The sequence below is a fragment of the Suillus subalutaceus genome (genome assembly GCF_016647625.1).
Source record: "Suillus subalutaceus strain FC151 chromosome Unknown DFJ58scaffold_49, whole genome shotgun sequence".
NCBI classification, from domain to species: Eukaryota; Fungi; Basidiomycota; class Agaricomycetes; order Boletales; family Suillaceae; genus Suillus; species Suillus subalutaceus.
Window position 1 is genome coordinate 258,661 of NW_024540298.1, and position 20,242 is coordinate 278,902.

The 20,242-nt window shown below is 45.4% G+C and overlaps 7 protein-coding genes across 7 annotated transcripts; 2 read left to right on the forward strand and 5 right to left on the reverse strand.

Annotated features, from left to right (window-relative positions):
- Nucleotides 1–931: 931 nt before the first annotated feature.
- On the reverse strand, nucleotides 932–3,761 carry DFJ58DRAFT_841220 (uncharacterized protein; the record flags this gene model as incomplete). Its single annotated transcript, XM_041392684.1, has 9 exons — nucleotides 932–1,079; nucleotides 1,479–1,645; nucleotides 1,696–1,784; nucleotides 2,158–2,230; nucleotides 2,276–2,338; nucleotides 2,438–3,194; nucleotides 3,232–3,306; nucleotides 3,327–3,445; nucleotides 3,501–3,761. The coding sequence occupies 9 exons, from the start codon at nucleotides 3,759–3,761 to the stop codon at nucleotides 932–934; spliced, it is 1,752 nt and encodes a 583-aa protein (XP_041244238.1).
- A 526-nt stretch (nucleotides 3,762–4,287) lies between these two features.
- On the reverse strand, nucleotides 4,288–4,785 carry DFJ58DRAFT_659978 (uncharacterized protein; the record flags this gene model as incomplete). The annotated part of the gene is made up of 1 exon (XM_041382120.1): nucleotides 4,288–4,785. A coding segment is annotated over one exon (498 nt), but the record flags the coding sequence as incomplete, so codon positions are not given.
- A 142-nt stretch (nucleotides 4,786–4,927) lies between these two features.
- DFJ58DRAFT_660061 (uncharacterized protein) lies at nucleotides 4,928–5,743 on the reverse strand (the record flags this gene model as incomplete). The annotated part of the gene is made up of 2 exons (XM_041382126.1): nucleotides 4,928–5,139; nucleotides 5,287–5,743. 2 exons carry the CDS (start codon nucleotides 5,741–5,743, stop codon nucleotides 4,928–4,930), a joined length of 669 nt encoding a protein of 222 aa, XP_041244240.1.
- Nucleotides 5,744–7,979: 2,236 nt separating this feature from the next.
- DFJ58DRAFT_841222 (uncharacterized protein) lies at nucleotides 7,980–9,225 on the reverse strand (the record flags this gene model as incomplete). The annotated part of the gene is made up of 9 exons (XM_041392685.1): nucleotides 7,980–8,029; nucleotides 8,082–8,245; nucleotides 8,293–8,480; nucleotides 8,539–8,647; nucleotides 8,708–8,773; nucleotides 8,798–8,836; nucleotides 8,887–8,905; nucleotides 8,970–8,987; nucleotides 9,144–9,225. The coding sequence occupies 9 exons, from the start codon at nucleotides 9,223–9,225 to the stop codon at nucleotides 7,980–7,982; spliced, it is 735 nt and encodes a 244-aa protein (XP_041244241.1).
- Nucleotides 9,226–10,556: 1,331 nt separating this feature from the next.
- Nucleotides 10,557–12,039, reverse strand: DFJ58DRAFT_727660 (uncharacterized protein; the record flags this gene model as incomplete). The annotated part of the gene is made up of 4 exons (XM_041385507.1): nucleotides 10,557–10,908; nucleotides 10,967–11,145; nucleotides 11,202–11,596; nucleotides 11,649–12,039. 4 exons carry the CDS (start codon nucleotides 12,037–12,039, stop codon nucleotides 10,557–10,559), a joined length of 1,317 nt encoding a protein of 438 aa, XP_041244242.1.
- Nucleotides 12,040–14,841: 2,802 nt separating this feature from the next.
- On the forward strand, nucleotides 14,842–15,075 carry DFJ58DRAFT_659977 (uncharacterized protein; the record flags this gene model as incomplete). The annotated part of the gene is made up of 1 exon (XM_041382119.1): nucleotides 14,842–15,075. A coding segment is annotated over one exon (234 nt), but the record flags the coding sequence as incomplete, so codon positions are not given.
- Nucleotides 15,076–19,064: 3,989 nt separating this feature from the next.
- Nucleotides 19,065–20,081, forward strand: DFJ58DRAFT_727662 (uncharacterized protein; the record flags this gene model as incomplete). The annotated part of the gene is made up of 5 exons (XM_041385508.1): nucleotides 19,065–19,315; nucleotides 19,380–19,465; nucleotides 19,531–19,554; nucleotides 19,620–19,726; nucleotides 19,779–20,081. 5 exons carry the CDS (start codon nucleotides 19,065–19,067, stop codon nucleotides 20,079–20,081), a joined length of 771 nt encoding a protein of 256 aa, XP_041244244.1.
- Between the last annotated feature and the right edge of the window lie 161 nt (nucleotides 20,082–20,242).

The following is a 20,242-nucleotide window of genomic DNA, read 5'->3' on the forward strand; positions in this document are numbered from 1 at the left end:
ACAATAGTAAATGAACTAAACTAGTACATACCAACTGCGAGTTAAAGCTATCAGTTGTACCTCTTTCTCGGATGGTGTTAGGGTAGTCTGCGAGCGCATGGTATTTGTAGGTGTTCAAATTCAATCTCTTTACCTTTGGACCAGAGACGGTGTGACAACTATATTTTCGCTAGGCTCGTATGAAGCTAGTATACGACTCCCGACCATACCCCATGTCGTGCGACTCTCCCCTGGCCATCCCCGACGCAACCCGCCATCCCCGACACCACCCGATGGGCGGACCCACTCATATACCCTGTGGACTCATCCTACCTATGTCCAGTCCTATCGCGCTTAACCCCATTAGGTGCATAGTCGTCCATTTTCTTATTATTGATAGTATAGGCAGCGTTATTACGAGGATTTCCGCTGACCGCAGCACCTCATGTGTTTTTACATACTTAATCGGGTCCGACGATGCGCTACTAATTTCGCCTACTGTATCCTGGACTCGCACGTAGCTAGTTAAATAGGACTTCGTAGGTGATCGTACTGTACCAATTTGTAGATGGGAGAAATTCCCTGATACTGGTCAATAACTGCTGAATATACCTGATTCCCTCTCCTTATGATCTGAACCTCAGTCGCTCATTTTCCTAAGCATTCCTTTGCGTTTCAATTATAAACCCGCACTTTTCCCATCTCCTCTCTTGCTTTCCCGTCCTCCCTGATCCCCGAAACGTCGGACTCAGTATCCCCTACGTCAGACTTCATCTCCTATCATTGGACTCGACCTTTCCACCTTCGGGTTTTATTCCTTGTGTGGTACTGACTAATTTCAACTTAACTAGACAGCAGACCCCTTTAGGGTCGAACGCTCTTGCTTGCAAGTGAAGCAGCTAGGCAGAGCTACGACCACATATACTGGCTAAGTACTTTTACAAGTATCTAGTCAGGTTGTGATTTCCACAACGGTATGTGACGGTCCTAGTTGCTTTGAGGCTAGCGCAGCCTGACTGTTGTCCATGGGCAGCGTGCTCGTGCGGAAGTTCCGTTGTGTGATAATGTTTGCACACAGTGCGCTGAAATTTGCGAACGGACTGACCCAGAGCAACAGTTGCAGAATTGAAAAATGCGAGGGTGTCGTCGGTATGCAGGCAGAGTTTGGCGTATGCATGCCATGATGCAAGATCGAAGAGAAGGTCTAATATAATCTTGTTATGGATAGCCTTTTCCTTGTCCTTTGATTCCTTGTCGATGAGGATTCCTTCAAAGACGGGCAGAGCACACTAGTTTACAATAGAATTAAATGAATGAATAAATGAGGTGAGTGTAAGTTCACCTGCAGGAGATCTTCAAAGTCTTGGGCTGCGAGACATTTCATTGCTGATGCGTTGTTGTGGAACCGACGGATGGTTCCCCGTCCAAAGGTAGGTACTCTTCGATATCTGTAAAAAGCCGCATGAGCATAAGTATGACTGCAATCCCTAAGTACATACCTCCAGTTCAACTCCTGGACTGCAGCGCCACCTGCCGCAAAAAGGATGCGCATGAGATGAGTAAATATAGCCTTCCAAACCCCAAGGTCGAACTTGTGTAGTAGGTCCACTACGAATAACACAAAGAAATTGAATAAATACTCTGTGAGGTGCTCAGAGAAGGCATTCTACTAACAAATCAATCTTAAAATCCAATATCTTGTGAGGAATAACTTACCCGAGTAGGGACCAGTGACTCTTCATTCAAGATATTCTGGATGCGCTGACTATTGATACTAGCTCCCTGCTTGAATATTAATGCTCGCGCTTGTTCGACACGACAGTGTCGTCGTTTGTTGTCAGTCCGCTGAGTCCTCTCACGGCGTTTCATATCGAGTTTGGTGCCCATCATAGGGATATCAGATTTCTTGATGAGGCACCGTGGACATGGGCATTCACCAAGGAATTTTATATATGCAAGTAAGATCCTGATAGTAGAACTCAATTAGATACTGCAATCTGATGAAGGTCAATCACGAAACCTACTTTTCAGGGTAATCCGTGGAGTAACTGAAGAATCTGGGAAATACGCGCCATGTGATCCCATCTCCGCAGCGAATGACAATACCATATTTGTAGGCATGCATGAACTTCTCATTGAGGAGAAGTGCCCAGATGGCCTGCATGAGCTCACACTTACAATGCGTATAGACGTCAGTTGAGGATGCATTGGCGAAAATATTGAAATAGGTGTCTTGAAAGTCACTGGGGATCTGTTAAGATAAGTATCCGATGACATGTTATAAGACAGGACTTACAGATGGGATGTACACCACATGGTGGCATGCAGATGCTGTTGGTTTCCCTCTCGTGTATTTAGACTGATTGCCAAATAACAAGTAAAATGGCCAAAGTGAAGCTGTCACCAAAGTTTGTAAGATGTGTGGTGTCTGACCACATCATGAGGGAGGCAACAACACGTTCAAGTTGTCATCAGGTTCCCTAGGAAGAGAGTTGACCTCCTCATAAGCTTCTGAGAAAGCAGGGGATGAGTATGCCTCAGAATAGACATTGACGGTGCATTCCTCTGACACCTTCCACCACTGTTGGAAGGGTGTCATGTGAAAGGTGGAGGCGACACTATCCTGGAAGACTGACGTAATGACATCAGTGAGTGAGTGGTGGTAGACACCAGGTATCTCAAGCACAGGTGCTTCATCCTCTGATGCCCACTTCATTTTCTCCTTCGGCAGGCAGATTTGGACTGTAGACTCACGCCAGCCGTTTTTGGCACGGAACGGGTTAGTTGAATCCTTGAGATAGGCACTGATAAGCCTCTTCTCACATACATCATAATAAATCTGTGCATCCTCTCTCTTGTACTCATTGTCATCAAGGAAGTTCCTTGTGAGGTGTTTCATCTCCACATTTGACTTGGAATTAACCCCAGAGTACTGCCAGCACATGAGGAGCCCTGCTGTCGGGCTACTGAAAGGAGAGAAAAAAAAAATGTCCTTGGGCCCAATTTCTGGGGAAGGAAGACCAGTGACAACCTGAGAACTCTCAAGATCAAGGTTACAATCCAAGGTAGGAGCATCAATAGCTGCATCAAGACCTGCATCTCCCTTTGGTATCAGGGTGGGACGTGCAGCATAGATACGGAAAAGTCCCATTTCATCAGGGGCTGTTTGGTATGGGACGAGGGGGGGCTGGTGAGGGATGTCTTCAGAGGCAGGACTATCTGGTGCCTGTGGTTGCTCAGGCTGGACCTCACCGGTAGGGTGATTTGAGGGTCATCCGCGCTCCTGATGATTGGTCGGGGGCATGTGAGCGAGGTGAGTTGCCGAGCCTGGGATATAGTCAGTATACAGTGCAGGCATCCGTATTCGCTGCCCAGAACGGGCAGAGACAACAGCAGGTGCATCTGGGGTAGGCACTGGAGGTTCCGGTTCTGGAACATATCCTGAGGGTCCAGCAACATCACCATACTATACAATTATTGTATCAGTATAATACAAATCAAGTACATTTAAAAAAAATCACCTCAGGATTGACATGGTCGTCACCCAGGTCCATCTGCATGTCAGCTTCAGGAGAGGTGTTCCTTTGCCTGCGTTCCAGAGACCTGGTCTCATCTTGAGCTCTCGTCTTCCTATGCTTCTTACGCCCCTTCTCGAGGCGACGCTGACTCTTGTAGACGTCAGCATCTAGAAGTTTGTCGGCTTCACACCGGGCCTCATGACCACTCAAGCACTTTTGGGATGGGAAAACCTTCCTGCACCCTAGACAGATGAGGTCTTCCATATTGATAGGTACATAGAGGATGTGGGGGGGGATAGACATGCCTGGGCATTTCTGGAGGCCTTTATAGTCACCATAGATTCACTTGAATGCGACAGTTCTAGTCCCTGTACAAGATAAGAGTCATGAGGTGATTCACCACCTGTAAGTAGAGATAGTATTGGAGGCGGCTTCCATGCTAAAGGTAGAGATAGACCTTCGGTCTCTGAATCACAAGTCACACTGCAATATCATTCATTTAGAAATTGTTATTCAATATTGTAGAGAATACAGTGAAATATAATGGGTACTGGGAGGTAAATGCCCGGATGCACATGTGTATGATATAAAAAGAAATAAAATAGTACTTGCATTAACAAAAATCCAATAGATGAAATGACTCACAGCCTAAAAGAGGATTTGAAGGACCCGCTGGAGTCAAAGTGAGTGAGGTTGTTGATGGGATGGGAGAGGCACCTGGTTGACGAGAGGGGTGAGAACTGGGGGATCAGGACTGTCTAGGATAGAGCCAAACATCATTATGGCTGCTTCACGCTGGTGCCGGTCTTGATTTTTGACGAGAACGGCGATGCTGATACATCGTGCACAGGTTCTTCTTTCTTGTAGCATGCGACCTTGAGAGCAACACCCCAAAACATGGTGGCGCTAATGACAATGAGACCTGGCGATTTTCAAGCGCGGACGCAACCAGCTTGCCCACAAGCCGGAAGTGGTGCTCGTCAGGAAGATTGGTGAAGTAAACCTCGGCCTCTTGAAGATTGCAAACAGCAAAGAACTCTCTCACATCTTCATCAATCTTCTTCTTCACGTCTGCTTCTGACATGGCTGCAGGTGCGCTTTCAGGTTCTTCTTCTGAAGGAGGCGTGGTGTTTTTTTCAGTAGCAAGAACAGACCGTGGAAGGAGCTGGAGCTTCCTGCGCTGTACAGTGGGCTCAGGAGCACCAGCATGACCAAGATCAACATTCGTTTTCTGACTCGACAAATGACTGGGCTTTGCGGACACCTCAGCAGCGAGTTCAGGGTTTTGACAGGCTGGGCCCTTGCTGATTTTTCCAAACTGTGAGAGATCACCAGCCTTGGGAGGGGGCTATGAGCAGAAGATGACTCCGTGAAAGCATCAAGAAGATGGTTGAATGTATAATGAGCCATGGCAGGAGGGAGATGCTGATTTAGATGCAATAACCCTCGGACAGCTGTCGTGGCCGCTTCTTCATTATCGCTGGCAAGCAAATCGAGGATGGGTCGAATAAGTGCTTGAAGCGGGTGCAAAGTCCATTGGCAAGGTTATTTAATGACGATGACCTATCTGGGTGACCGACAGGGCGTAAAGCCAGCGTTTCTCTGTGAAGCGCGATAGCCTTGTGGAGGTCTTCGATGTTGCCTCAACGCTGGAAGTGAATGTCCAGCCCAACACCCAGATTACACAGCAATTGCCCTCGGAGAGCATGCATTGCGCTGTATTATTCCAGTGCATTGTAATGAAGGGATATCACTTCGTCTAAGGCATGTGGATCATCTCTCTGCAAACAAAGGTTCGCTCGATGAAATAGTTTGTCCGGCAAACACGGAAGCATGGGTGTAGTTGTTCCCTCCATTCCGACATGGTTTGCATTCAGTGATTCTTCAGCTGCATCCGCATCTATTTGACAATGCCCTTTCACAAAACGAGATAGCAGAGCCACAGCAAGATGGAGTTGGGTGGCGGGCCGGTCCGGATGACCAGTGGGACGCAAATCAAGGGTGTCTTGGAAGAGTGAGATAGGGTCGTCAAGGTCGGGGTATGATCCACTAGTTTGGCAACTAACAAACTTCACGGTGGCTAGATTGAACAGTGCTACAGGGCGGCAGAGATGATCCGTGGGGCAGAGATCATAGGCACGTTTGAAGTGCTTTATGGATTGGTCGAGATCCCTATTGTTCAGTGTCCTGCGGTATCGTGAGAGAAGACGATGTCCAGCATCTGTCCTCAGTATTAACGCGTGCATATTGCACAATTTTGACTGTATGTCACAAGCTGTTAGCATCAGGATTTTGCAATGCATCAGGCACTTACAGTGGCTCAAAAAACCGTCCGTATGTTTTGGCATTTTTCACTATCTATAATATTGTGTGAGAACAAACAAATGCCTCAAAAACATGCTTATACCACATTGTAGTATGGCTTCAGGGCTTTCATTTGAGCCCTACACCGTGGGAATCGGTGGAGATATGGTGGAGATACAAGGCTCACAAAATGGTGACTCATGCGGACAGTTTTTTGACTCAAGTATTTTACAGTAATAACCAGGTATTCTAGTATTTTGTATGACCTCCCTTGGCTTTAATTACTGCCTCTATCCTTCTAGGCATACTCTCAATTAATTTCTGGCAATCCTCAGCTGTGATCTTCCCCCATTCCACTGCTACTCTCTCCCAAAGCTCCCATACTCCTTTAGGGGGGTTTTCATAGGCTTGAAGCTTTTTCTTGAGTGTTCCCCAGAGATGTTCAATGACATTGACATCAGGAGACTGTGCTGGCCAGTCAAGAACATTGATGTTATGTTCTTCAAACCATTCCCTAGCTCTTCTGGATGTGTGCTTGGGATCATTATCCTGTTGGAAAATGATATCTTCTTCATCAATCCCTGATTCTGCCAAGCTAGGCAGCAAGTGGTCATTTAAAATGTCCACATACTGCTCAGCATTCATCTTCCCCTCAACCTCAGCAAGCATTCCCACACCATTCCATCCCATACAGCCCCATACAGCCCCATACCATTAAAGAACCTCCTCCAAACTTGACAGTCCCATTAACCTCTCTGTCTGTTAGGCCATCTCCCTTCTTTTTCCATACATACACCTTCCCATCTGACCCAATCCTATTGATTTTGGTCTCATCTGACCATATAACATGCTTCCAGTCCTCTACAGTCCAGTGTTGATGAGCTAAGGCAAAGGCTAGTCTTCTCTGCCTATGTTTGATGGAGAGAAGAGGCTTTTTCTTCTTTGTTACTGCCTTGAGATGAGCTGCCTTGAGAACATTCCTCACAGTTTGTGAAGAGACAGGGGTAGTGATGGTGGAATTGATATAATGGGTGGCTTGGACAGCATTATCAGCCTTTCCTGTAGTGATATGTTGGATAATAGCCCTTTTGTCAGTAGAGGTAAGCTTGGATGGACGTCCTCCACAAGAGTTTTCCTTGTCTGGGTGGCTTTCTTTGATGAACTTGGCCACAGTGGACTTGCATATTCCAGTTCTAGAGGAAATTTGGCGAGCAGAGAGGCCAGCATAAGACAGAGAGAGGATATTATCTCTTTGAGCAGAGGAGATGGCTTTCATGGTGATTATGACTATGATACATGAGATATTCTGGTTTATATAGTTAGATATAGTCATAAAATAACATAATGACACCACTTTATAATTTATATAATAGTGGCATGATTTTTATGGTGTCATAAATAATGATTTATATAGTTTTAATATACACTCAAAAAACTGTCCACATGAGTCATCATTTTATAAGCCTTATATCTCCACCATATCTCCGCCGATTCCCACGGTGTAGGGCTCAAATGAAAGCCCTGAAGCCATACTACAATGTGGTATAAGTATGTCCTTGAGGAATTTGTTCATTCTCACACAATATCATAGATAGTGAAAAATGTCAAAACATGCGGACAGTTTTTTGAGCCACTGTAAGTCCGTACTTTCTGTGCGAGGATTGCCACGAAGGCCGGAACACACATACTTTCAGCCGATTTAAAATATACAGGTGGAATTTTAGCCAGAATCATGCTTGGAATAATTCATACTTGTTAACAAGAATGTCAGTGGTATGATATCATGGACCCCAATTTCATGCCAGGCATGTATCATCAAATCACAAAATTGATAACAAACTACGACATCAAGAACCGTATGTAGATAATAATAGATTCGAACAATGGTATGTCTCTAGTTTGAATCAAAACAGCATCATCGAGTTGTGCCCTCTGCCTTGCGAGAGCATTGACAGACATGTTGGACCGAGCCGCGTCGCTGAGATCCTCACGGTGGCTCCTACCGAAAACTTTCCTGGACAGGTTGATTACATTAATTGAGGCTTGTTGAGAGTATCAGTATAACATCCACACCTAGTCCACCACTCAAGGAGTCTGTTGACCCTATGCTGTGCTTCCCGACCAGGAGGCTGTTTGAAGAAATCCACGATGGACTGCCAGAATTGTATGTAGTCGAAGTCACCATCGACAGTCCACCATGACGTGACAGAAGATAGCGCAAATCGTACCTGTCATTGTAGGATGAAAGCACTGATGACGACGACAACAACAACAACTTACTTGACAGGCGATGTATGCAATTGAGCAGGGAGTAACTTTCTCCATCTTGATAATTTGCATCCAAATTCTCCAGATTGGCGGTATACTTTTCATACAGGAAGGCCGGAAAAGAGAGGTCCGTCACGATATAACCTTCAGAACGATCCTGAATCCCTGCCTTTGTGCTGGTGAACAGTTAGTATTGCTTGAGGTTTCTGGATACACTATGTACATTGGGCTGTTCCAATCAAGCTCAGCTGGGCAGAGTAACTTGCCACACGCATCGTTGATGAATCCACGAGAATGTTTGTCGTCAGGGTCCACCAGGGAATTCGATTTGAGTTCACGATTGACCCAGTCGGCAATAAGAGTCTGTTTCGATGTATTGTCGCCTCGAGCTCCATCAGCCCCCTGCCTAAGCTAGTAAACAAAGACTTGACATGATAAAGTCAACTATCAGCATCGGCACAGCACACACCATTTTGAGCATGCGCATGTACTTGTCGTGCTCCATGTCGGAGGATGTCTTTCGCAACCACGGCAAAGTTCTTATTAGGATATTGTACCCTATTTGCAGTCGCTCTTGACTACATAAAAAAAGTCGATGTGAGGACGCTGGTGACAAACCAAGGTCAAAAAAAACTTACTCAAAATTAGCCATGTCCTCGTTGTCATCATATCTTCTGTCATTTTCGGTGATGAGGTCTTCGATACTGTGGAATAAAGTGACGACGCACCTGATCCCTCTTCCTTGAGCTAGATAGTAGTTCATTTGCCTGACAGATGTTTGAGTGAAGCCAACTCAACGCATGAAATGACGGTGTACCTTTCTTTTGCAGCGCATCCTGATAGGGGGGGTATAATGCAGTGACAATGAACGAGGAAAGAAGATGAGAGAAAGGAACTTACCAGTACCCAGTATATATACTAGTCAACTGCTTCCTGACTCAGTGGGGGTGTTTAAACAGATTGTTCATAATCAACAGAAACTAGTGTCCTGCATCCTAAAAGTGCAAAAACATGGTAAGTAACATGGTATTGCCATAAACGGACAGGGAAACAGCGGGCAGCCTTTGTACATACTTGATTTGGCTTCAATTGTCTCGTAACGTTTGAATGTGATGGCAAAAAGACTTGGATAGACACTTTTCATGAGACATGTCATTATTTGCAGGTTTGTAAAAGAAATAAGCAGGAGGATAGTGGTAAGGGCAGATGTGTACTAAGTTTGGAGAATTTAAATACCGAGGCTGATGTAGCTGTGCTGCTGAGTGCAATGGTCATTCAAACAGTCCAAGCAGGCATGGGTATTGACGAAACATCGCTAAATAGTGGGACTTTGCCGAATGAGGGTCAAGGTGGCAGCCAACCCAGCCGCAGTTCCATGGCATGCCTAGACACCGAAAGGTGATGAAAGGTTTGGCGTCACGTAGCCAACTTGGTGTGGTAGCCGAAGTTTTGAAAACGAAGAAGTGATTCGCTAAGGGAACACCGTGACCACCTTCAAGTTGAACTGATTCATAAGGAAGAGGGATGACAGGAGAATTCTTGGCTGGGGACAGAACAGTCAGACTGATATTTGAACACAAAATTTTGAAGGTGAGCGAGCACAGAGACGGAGAAGATCACATGTTGACAGGAAAAGATAGTAAGGACAGAATGTATCAGAAGATAGCAACATCAGCGAGGAGTGGATACACAATGGCGGCCTGAAAAGCGTTAGCAAGAATTTTGATAAAAGCATGGCCATGGTGTTCTGTCAATGAGAGCAATGGGAGCTTGACCTTGATGTGTGACGTATCTGTATGATCACCAGTGGACTGTTGTTTGCATGAAACACCTGACGATTGCGAGCCAAATTGGATGCCAAAGGACGTGGATGGCTTGGGTTCTGGTCCGCTTGGTGTACTAGTAGTATCAGGAAGAGAGGCTTTTCATGTCCTCTCCGAGTCAGGCTCTACAAGTTCATCAAGTACTAGATGGAGTCAAGTTGTGTTCAATATTTCCGAGTCAGTTCATCTTCAAGTTGTCCCTTCATGAGATCCATCTGTGATGGATTGCGGATCTTTCAAGTTGGGGATCCGTATGTATCCAGGCTGATGCCAGTGTCTGTCACGGTGGTATGGCCGCCTCGAGTATTTAAAATCATTGGAGGTAAATACATCACAGCACAAGCGTATACATGTACAGGAGCTCGGGAAAAGTAGACAGCCAATCACGAGAAGATTGGACACAGCAGACAAGGAGTATAGGGTGCATGTTGAATGCCAAACACGACACATGTGGTGTGCACATCAAAGAAAGGAAACGTAAACGACCTTAATGGAAATAATGGGGCAGACAACCGGGGACCCGGCCCGGGTGCATGCTATACAAGTAGTACAAGGCAGTATACAGACTCAGAATCACGAATGCAGCCTGTATTTAAAATTAGCTCATGGAGTGCGACTTGAGGCTGACCATGCTCACCTCTTCAAGTTGCCATATGCACTCCGCTCAAAAAAATGAATATCCCGCAGGCCACAACGTGTTGTCGGCAGTACCTTGATTCTCTGGCTCGTAGCATTCGGTGTCATGGCAGACAGGACCTGCATTAGCCTGAGAACGTACAACCATGGAAGATCCAGTTGAGAGGTCACCTGTCATGTACTGCAGGTACAGCAGCCCCTCCTGGACAGGCATCTGTGGCACTGCGCTGACAGACGATGATTGTGGGTACAGCACGCTACCATCACTACTAGTAGCACCTGCCAGTGCTTGATGCGGTCTAAATAATTGCTCCATTGTGTCAGGCACGTAAATAAGCCTTTCCAGAGGCAACAAGCCCGATTTGGCTTTCAAGACCTGACTATGAAATTATGAGCGTGGTCGTCATATTCTGAATCAACGTAGCAGAGATTACTTACAGGCCTCTGTTATGAAGGTCTATGAACTGTGCCAGTAAAGTCTCCTTGTGGATTGGAAGCTGTAAGGCATGCTCGACGGCGTTGAAGTAGGAGAGTTGTTGTGGGGCATATCGTTCACCGAGGAACCGCACATTTCTCCCGAAAGCTTCTTCTACAACCTTATCGATACCGCACTCCGCCTAAAAACCATGAAAAAATAGTTAATACGATGAACACGAGAGTATCTGTGACTCACTCCAACTGCAACATGTGAGAACATATGGGGTGTTGTTGTGTTGAGCTCCATCAGGAATTTCTCATCGCGAAGTGGCGTATAAGCGCTTGCGTAAAAATGAAGCAAATGGATTTTTTCCAAAGTCTCGTTCCTAAACACGAGCAACTTGTCACAGTTGGAGTCCTTGTTGAACACCTTACCATGTAAAAAATATCGCCATCGATTCTCCTCGGACGAATCGAGGAGCGCTATTCTGCGATTCGCCACGTAGGCTAGGGGTTGATCTTTGGACATCGTACCCGGGGGTTCGAGCATAAACTCGCTTGCAAACTGATCAACAAGATCTATAAGACCGGAACGGAATTGTGTGATGGCGTGATTGATCAGACAGATGAGATCCTTTGTCAACACTAGATCTGGTATATGATGAGTAGTTGGTACTGCGACAGTGGTGTTCTTGACACATACTGGTCCCAAATAACGCATTGGCTTCACCGACTATCTCATTAACATAGGCGCTCTTATCTTCATCTGGTTCGTTTTGCGGCCACACAAGCATGGTTAAGAAATCCATCAACAGGCGCTTACACGCCCATTTCACGGCTGAACGCTCATTTGGGAGCAGATCATTCAGAGCCAGCTTTTTTGCCTTTTTCTTGCCGGTATCCAATGATACAAAGCTTCCTGATGCCATTGAGGAGTCTGAGTACAGTGTCACCTCGCTCATGCTGCAAGCGCGACCGTATGGCTGCAAGCGGTGCGATTGACGTTCTGAAGGCGTCACACACCGCCTGGGATTTTTGGGGTTGTATGGTATAGTTTGGAAATTCCCGAGTACAGCCTGAGACGGAGTGGTCATGACTTGGATGCTTCAAGTGGGAAGAGGGAAAGCTAGGACTCAGGTGAGTTAGATAGTCAATAGTCGACAAAGGGTAAAATATAACAAAATCCTGAGTACGATAGTGTTACGGTCACGGTAACCCTCCAACGCTGCATGTGCTAAAGTTCAAATTGAAGGTTTTCAGGAGTCACGATACCATCTGATAGAACTGGTTAAATCGGAGGCGCCGTCGACGGTGATCATCGACTTTGGTCAGATAAATTGCATCGAATGAATAGATTCTATTGGAGTGTCTGCTATTCAATGATAATATCCCAATCAAGAGTCGTTGGACGTACACCAGTAGTATGATAGTTTGACTCACTGACTCAATGGAGAACGCTCCATGACTCATGGCCGCTCTTCGACTTCATCATATTGTTTAAAGCGGCTGTCATATGGAAGGCCTCCATCATGATCATGACGAGATTATGCTTGAGGTTAGTCACGATGAAGGTGGATAAAATTGGACAGCACTGCAGGCGACCATGACGTGACTGGGCAGAAATGATTGGAGTTGTCCGATGACGAAATCTGTTCCTGACAGAATGAATTGGCATAAGCAGTACGACACTAGATTCTAGCAGGTACCAGATTCTACTTACGATGACACTACGCGAGCCTTGTGAAGCAAGATATGCAAAAGTCAGTGCAAGTTGAGAAGTCGAAAAAGTCAGAAAGGTCGGAAAAGTAGACAAAGCCGGAAAACTTGAGAAGTTGAAGAGCTGAAAGGACATAAAAGCCACAAAGTCAAAAAAGTTGTTCGATTCAGGCTGTTTGCCCTCGATAAGACATGTATTCCCAAGACCCAGACCTGGCCTTCATATGGCTGTGCGGCTGAATCTGTGGATAAGATCCGGTCTACATGTAATTTGGGTCTTTTAAAAATGTGGGGAACTCTTGGTTCGAATTCATCACTTTACTAATTAAAGGCTCTTAGGTGTTGTGGTGCATGATCACTAATCAACTCGAATGAACAATTCATCAAGGGGCTTTGGATGGAGTCTATAAACTCTAAAAAATATTTTTGAAAGCTTAGACGACAACAAGCAAGTCTAGCCCATTGGGTAAGTTTTTCGAAGCTGGTGCCCCCATGACTCGGACTCCTATATTTCAACCTTTGTGCCCCAGAACGCTGCTTGCTTCCTGAAAAGTCGTGTCAGAACTGGTCCAACGGCAACGTCTCTATCTCCATTTTAAATGTGACATCAAGACGATGTAGTGTTGCCGCCAAGCCTGAGGTATTTTTCCGAATCAAGGTGGGAATTCTTGTAAGTCTGAGTCGATGCAGTTCGCCACTTAGTACCATGACTAGTAGCATTATGAGTTGCAACTTGTGACTCGGACTCGGACTCGGGGCATTGGTGCGTGTCAATGATGTCAACCAAATCCCCCAGGGCTTTGAGTTTGAGTCTGTCTGATAATCCTTAGTAAGAATGCTAGTGATAATGACGTGTAGCAATTGACGTTGTCAACACAATCCAGACATACTCAGGCAAGCCACGGCCAGATATTTATATCTGCTTCAAACAGTGAGTCCTCGTTTATACTCGGGTACAACATTGGATACGCATTTCGTATTGTTCCATACAACTTGAAGCATTTGATTGAAAAAGGTATCCATAGTCCATGCCATGTTGATAAAAGAAGAGGGATTGATGCAGCAGTAAATTGTTGCGCAGCAAGAGGATCGGAAGACAATGACCCATCTCGCTCTCTAGAACTCAGAGTCTCTTTTCGCGCTGGAAAATGAAGCAGATCAGCTGAAAACAAGACAGACTCGGACCTTTTACATATGTGGCAGAGGGCGCTGGGGACACCTTTCCCAAGGAATGGTCTAAGAATTACATGGACAGAATGAATGAGGAAACCAATTGGCAACACTTACTACAACTGGTTTCCATGCACAAATGAATGGACGGAAACTCAGATGTGGCAGCTTTCTCCGAGTCAGACTGGATTCAGAGGGACATAGCAGACTTGGTGAAAATCCGGACCAGACACCCTGATTCCATCAAGCTAGGGTGCATGTGTATTATGATATACTCACCTTTGAAATCCATACTAGTTAGACTCTACTCATGATCCAAGAAAGGGACACAACCAATTCACCTCCCACTGTCTAACTCATGTTTAAGTGATGATTTTACTTTGCTGCTTTAAGCTTCAAGCTTCAATTGATTATGGGATTGGATTTGTGTGATGCATAATAGCGAAGGGCGATGATGCAGCTGGCTGCTGCAATACTGTGAGAGATGAGGTTCCTCAATATGTGTCCACATTACATAATCGTGCACAATCATTGGGTCCGACTTATCCGAGTCCGCGCTCAGGCCCATCATCAAAACTTGCCGGGCCTAGTAGTGTGGACTTTGTCCCCCCCAAAAAATAGCAAACCTTCATTGAACAAGTCACTGTCTTAGACAAACTAGCGTACTATTTGCACACCCTTCTTCATGCATCTTGATACCACATAGGTACTATGAAGACGCCGCTTGGTGATCACTGTATGGATGGTCAATTCCTAAGTTCACTATGATACTAGTTTAACAGTTATTCTCTTTTTCATCTAGATTGCATCGTGGATTGACATTAAAGCTGCACGAGGCCTTCCCCGCTTCATGATTCTGCTTCCTATGCTCGTCATGGTGGTTTGCAGAAATTCTCCCATTTTGGCCTCCCAAAACCTCCGAATCCTGGCTGAGTCTGACTCGGACTAGCACTGAGGGAGATATACTAGTACACCCCGCTATCAACCACCTCATATTGCAATTCTTGTGACTTAAGATTGTAGGGGCAAATGCGCGTTGTATCAGTGCGACCCTCCCTCTCAACAATACCGTGACGCTCTCGAGGCACCTCCTGATAAAATTTTCATCTCAACTCATCACTTCTCTTGGTTCTGCCTGCCCCATGTTCATCGCGGTCACTATGAGTAATACCATCCAGGAGCTCACACCAACACAGTCTGGTCAGATTTTCATCTTGGCAGACACACCCATTACTCACCTTTGATTCTTTTTCCCGTTCAACCTTCGAGTTGTTCCTGCTCTACTGTGACTAGAACCTTAGGCTAATATCAGGTTAGGTCACCAACCTGATTGAACTCGCAAATTAATATAACTAGGTGAATGCTAGTGAAGCCCAGATTCGAAAGAGGTCTTAAACCTTTCCTCGTTCACTGTCAGCAACCTTCAAACTTCTGCTATAGGAGGTGTGCGTTTGAAAAATATTTGTGACTTCATGTCGCTGGGGGGAAGAGTTTACACAAGCCCCACCGCAGTAAACGCGGCGCTCTGATCAGGATGTTGTTCCAACGTCTTGTGAAACAAATAATTGAATGAGCTACTGTCAGTACAAAACTACATATAGACATATGTAATAGTGGCCTGGGGTACCGCAAATATGTTATGAAAAGATCATAAGGGCAAAACACAATACACTGGATCGATGATCACATTATTCCTCTAACTCGGACGCAAAGCCTGACTCACAGGCTGAGCGACTGTCATCAATCAAACTGTCAGATGAATCAGAGCTTTCACACCAAGCCTGGTTATGGCCGCTACGGTCAGACCTACATCCCTTGTTTCCTATCACTGTCACTCCTCCGTCATGAAGCATGTTTCTAAGGGAGCCGATTTGCAAATCAATGCTATTCATATGCTTTTGCGACACCTGTGTTTCGTCTTCAAGAATGGACTTTATCAGATCTAGTTCATGAGAGCGAATACATTGGTATCGCATTCTTGCGGCAATGGCTTGGTGAGTGATCTGGGAAAGCTCGAGCATATGCTGGTTGATGTAGTTTGAACTATCAGAATTGGACTCATGAGTGTAGTTCCACTTTGAAATGAATTTTAGAATTGAGATTGGGATCTAGATTATGAGAAGTACTCACAGTTGTTTGTAAAATCTTGAATCTCTTTGTCGGTATGTCGCAATCCTCATCATGGTTGCCGGCTTGAAATAACTTGAAGGCACACTATATTTCTTCGCATGGTTGCTGCTGAGCTACCCTCTTCAACTTGAGGGGCAAATGCACTAGCAACAGTGGTAGCAGTAGTCCCTGGGTTCAACAAAGTGGGAGAGCTACTAGGCTCAACCAAGGTGGGAGTCGAGGAGGGTTTGTCAAGTCGTCTGGAGTGCAAGATATGAGTGGATGTGCTGTGAACAACCTATTGTTAAGTAGACAAACCGAGGAATACTGAGGGAAGACCAATCGCTGCACTTCAATGGCAATTGAGAATTACTCGTTGTAAATTTGGTCTGATCAGTGACTCTGAACTCAGTCTGCGTTCCACTTTCCCCTCAAAGTTGACTTATACATTTTCCGAATCAGCAACACCCGAATTGCTGATCGTTCAACATGGTGCCAACACGTTGGTACAGAGATTATTAAATATTAAGCGTTAATATTTCAATGTGCAAAGGACAGAATGACGCAAAAGATGCAATAAAGTTCAGGATAACTGCTGTAAGTGTTGATAACTACAATAACTGGCCCAATCGGGAAGAAATGTCTTGCCGCAAATTTTGATTGCTAATTACTAAGGCTACTACTAGTTCTGTCACTGACCTTCGAGTCTTTTTCAGCTCTGCCAGTCAGAGCAACTCGAATTCGAATTCAATGAACCTGACGCATCATTGCAGAAGGTGAACTTCCAAAATCTGAGAGCAGACTCAAAGTCGTCACTTACCGCAAGGCAAATTGACTCGGAATCAGATGGCAAATTGACACTGACAATTTGGCACTTACTACAAGTTACCACGAGTTACCGCTGTTTGAAGTGTTCTGAAGTCATCGCTCAAATTAAGTCACAAATACGGCACCTGAACCTGTCATGGTACGAGCGTAGATGTGAGTATCTGATCATTGTATTCAAATCGAACAACTCCAAGTCCGAGTCAGCTTTGCAACCCGGGCCTAACCTTATTGCTAGTCAACCGTGACTTGCTGACATCAGAGTTGGAGTCCAACAGGCTTGTATAAACGTTCAAAGCTGCCACACGAAATCTGAAAGACTCAGAGTCTTGACTCGACGGCCACTGTGACCGCCTCCAAGCCAGTTCAACTGGGGAGGAGCTGCATTTTGTCAGCACCTCCAAAGTGCCACAAATGTGTATCGCAGGATATCTGAGTCGAAGTTCAAGTTGGATTATTGCCCTTTTCTCTGCTTTGTTTTTGTTAATGGTGTTGTGTGGTGCATCAGGTTGCTCTTGGGAGAGGGCAACAGACACTCATGGACTCAACAGGCATCATGCATCCTGTCTTTTATATAAGAAGTCTAGCGTTCATGCAACTCAGAAGAGACAGGAACGCATCAAAGATGCCGCATTGCTTGCAAATTTGCAGCCTCATCACCGCAGTGGCAACCTGTCTGTGAACACTTCACACGTAAGTTACAACTGTTATTGTTGGTAGTAGTAGTAACTCATGTAAACTTGAACATAAGGTAATGTGCCATCCGAGACCAATTGCCCCACGCTGATCGCATGCAACGAGACAAAGGCATGGGTCTACCGCCCGTGTCCTCAATACTTCCAATCTTGCCGACTTGCAACACTCCCTCGACCAAGAAATTCCACAAAATGATGTTGATGTTGAAATGGAAGATAGATCTGGCTTTGGTCCGTCTCTTTTGAATAGCAGTCATTTGCATTCCATTTCTGATCTCTCGACTCATTCAGAGGAACCGGCACGCCCTATGAGACGAATTCCAAGGTCTTTCGACGACATTGCGCACTCAGAGGAAGATATCAATTACTCTGAGTCAGGTCAGAGTCTGTCAACTCAAAATCTGGCCACCTTCCCTGCCCAATCTAGATTCCGACACGTTCTTCTAACGCTCAGAGACACACTTCAAACCCCTTTCAACTCGTTTGGCCTCAGTCGACTATACCCTCATCATCCCTCCTTCGAGCCAGATGGATTTGTTCCATCCTCATTGCTTGGAAGAACATGTCCAACTGCCCCTCAAGAAACTGATTCTCTGCCAAGGGTCTTTGCTCCACCATACCCCTTTCCTAATATAACAATTTATCGCCTCATGTCCTGGATGAATTCTGGCACTAGTCGGATATCAGAAACTGAAAGTCGCAGCCCTTGTGAAAGATGTAATGCTCGCAGAAGATTTTGACCGCAAACACATTCAATGGTTTTCAGTGAGACAGAGTTTGCGAGAGTTGGATAAGGATGAAAGTGGGAAGAAAATCACCTTTCCAGATGACTGGATTGAGACTAGCATCACGATCAACATTCCAACGAAGTCAAAGGAGGATCTCTCTAGGCCTTACAGTATTCCTGGGTTCCATTATTGCCCTCTGGTAGAAGTTATACGTGCCGCATTCACAGATGCTCAAGCATGGGCATTTCATCTTTTGCCCTTTAAACGTCTTTGGAAGGATCCTCTAGATGATCATCAAGAGCGAAATATACTGACGAGCTTTATACCTTGGATGCTTGGCTGGAAGCTCAAGACAATCTCCAAAAACTGCCAAAGAAGTCCGGGTGTTCATTGGAACATGTAATCGCAGGTTTGATGTTGTTTTCCGATGCTACTCACCTGGCGAACTTCAGAACTGCCAAGGCTTGGCCGCTTTATGCATACTTCGGGAATCTCACGAAATACTTACATTCGTCGCCTACATCAGGGTCATGTCACCTTGTAGGATTTTTACCTTCCATGAGCCCACCTGATTGTATATTCAACAAACACCGCTAACATCAACTATCTTCGTCAGCTTCCTGATAATATTAAAGATATTCTAACTAGCCTGCCTAGAATTTCAAAAACCGGCTTGGCCTCCCTTCAGACACACTGCCGAAGGGAATTATTTCATGCGTGCTGGGAAATCTTGTTGGACACAGAATTTCTTTATGTGTATCAATACGGATTTGTTGTGAAATGTGCCGATGGAGTCATGCAGAGAGTATATCCTTGAATCTTCACATATTCAGCTGACTACCCGGAGAAGTGCATTTTCCATTGTGATTGTCAAAAATGTCGGATGGATCACACATTTCTAGGGCTCTAATTGCGACCATCAAAGACATGGGCTCATGCCCATGCCCTCACTGTCTCACACCGAAAGGCTTGTTTGGTTACCTCGGACTCGCAAAGGACATGAAATGCCGCGTAAGTAACCTTCGAGTTTATGTTACAACTAAGGTTGCCAAGGCTCACGAGTTCATCTATGGATTTGGAAATACTGTCGATGGTGCAAAGGTCGACAATACTCTCGGAGAAGGCTCGTGGGTTCCTGTTCTGGTAAGTCCAACCTTATTAGATGTGATCCGCTCAAACTCGTCATTGCAGAATCAATTCGTCTGAGAAGCTGGGACCTCTGGGCCTCGATCCATTTCGGATGCTTGTCGTCGACCTGATGCATGAGTGCGAACTAGGTACTTGGAAGGCGCTCTTTACACACCTACTGAGGCTCCTTTATGCCCTCCCTGGGGGCATTCAGCTTGTCGCGACCCTCTGACGAGAGGTATGTGGGGTTCAAATAGATTATCATTGCACTAATGAGTTTTCAATTTCTCGATCTCGTGTCAGATTTCGCCAAGTCCCGACATTTGGTAGCGGCAGTGATTCACAAATTTGCGAACAATACTTCCGAGATGAAGAAATTGGCAGCCCGTGACTTCGAAGATATCCTACAGGTTAGTTTTCATTGTTTAAGTTTATGCATAGGCTCACTGACATTCCCTCCAGTGTGCTATTCCAATTTTTGAAGGGCTTTTCCCTCCCAACCATGATGCAACCGTACAGTCTCTGCTATATCGGTTTTCAGAATGGCATGCACTTGCTAAACTCAGGTTGCATTCAGATTCTACCTTGGTTTTTCTGGAAGAATCATTCAAAACCTCTCCCAGCAGTTGTGAAAGTTTTGGACCGACACATGTGCTGCCTTCAACACTCTGGAGTTACCAAAAGAGAGAGCGGCTCGTCAAAGAAGGTTTGATCAGTGTCCTGAAACCCACAATGTCTCCCCAGAATCCACGGGGCCCAAGGTAAAGAAGTTCAATCTGAATACTTATAAGTTTCATGCGATGGGAGATTATGTGAGGACGATAAGGTTTTTTGGGACCACTGACTCATTTACTACTCAAATTGTGTGTATCAACGACATTCCTTCTATTATGTACCTGAAATTCTCATACAGGGGGAGCTTGCAC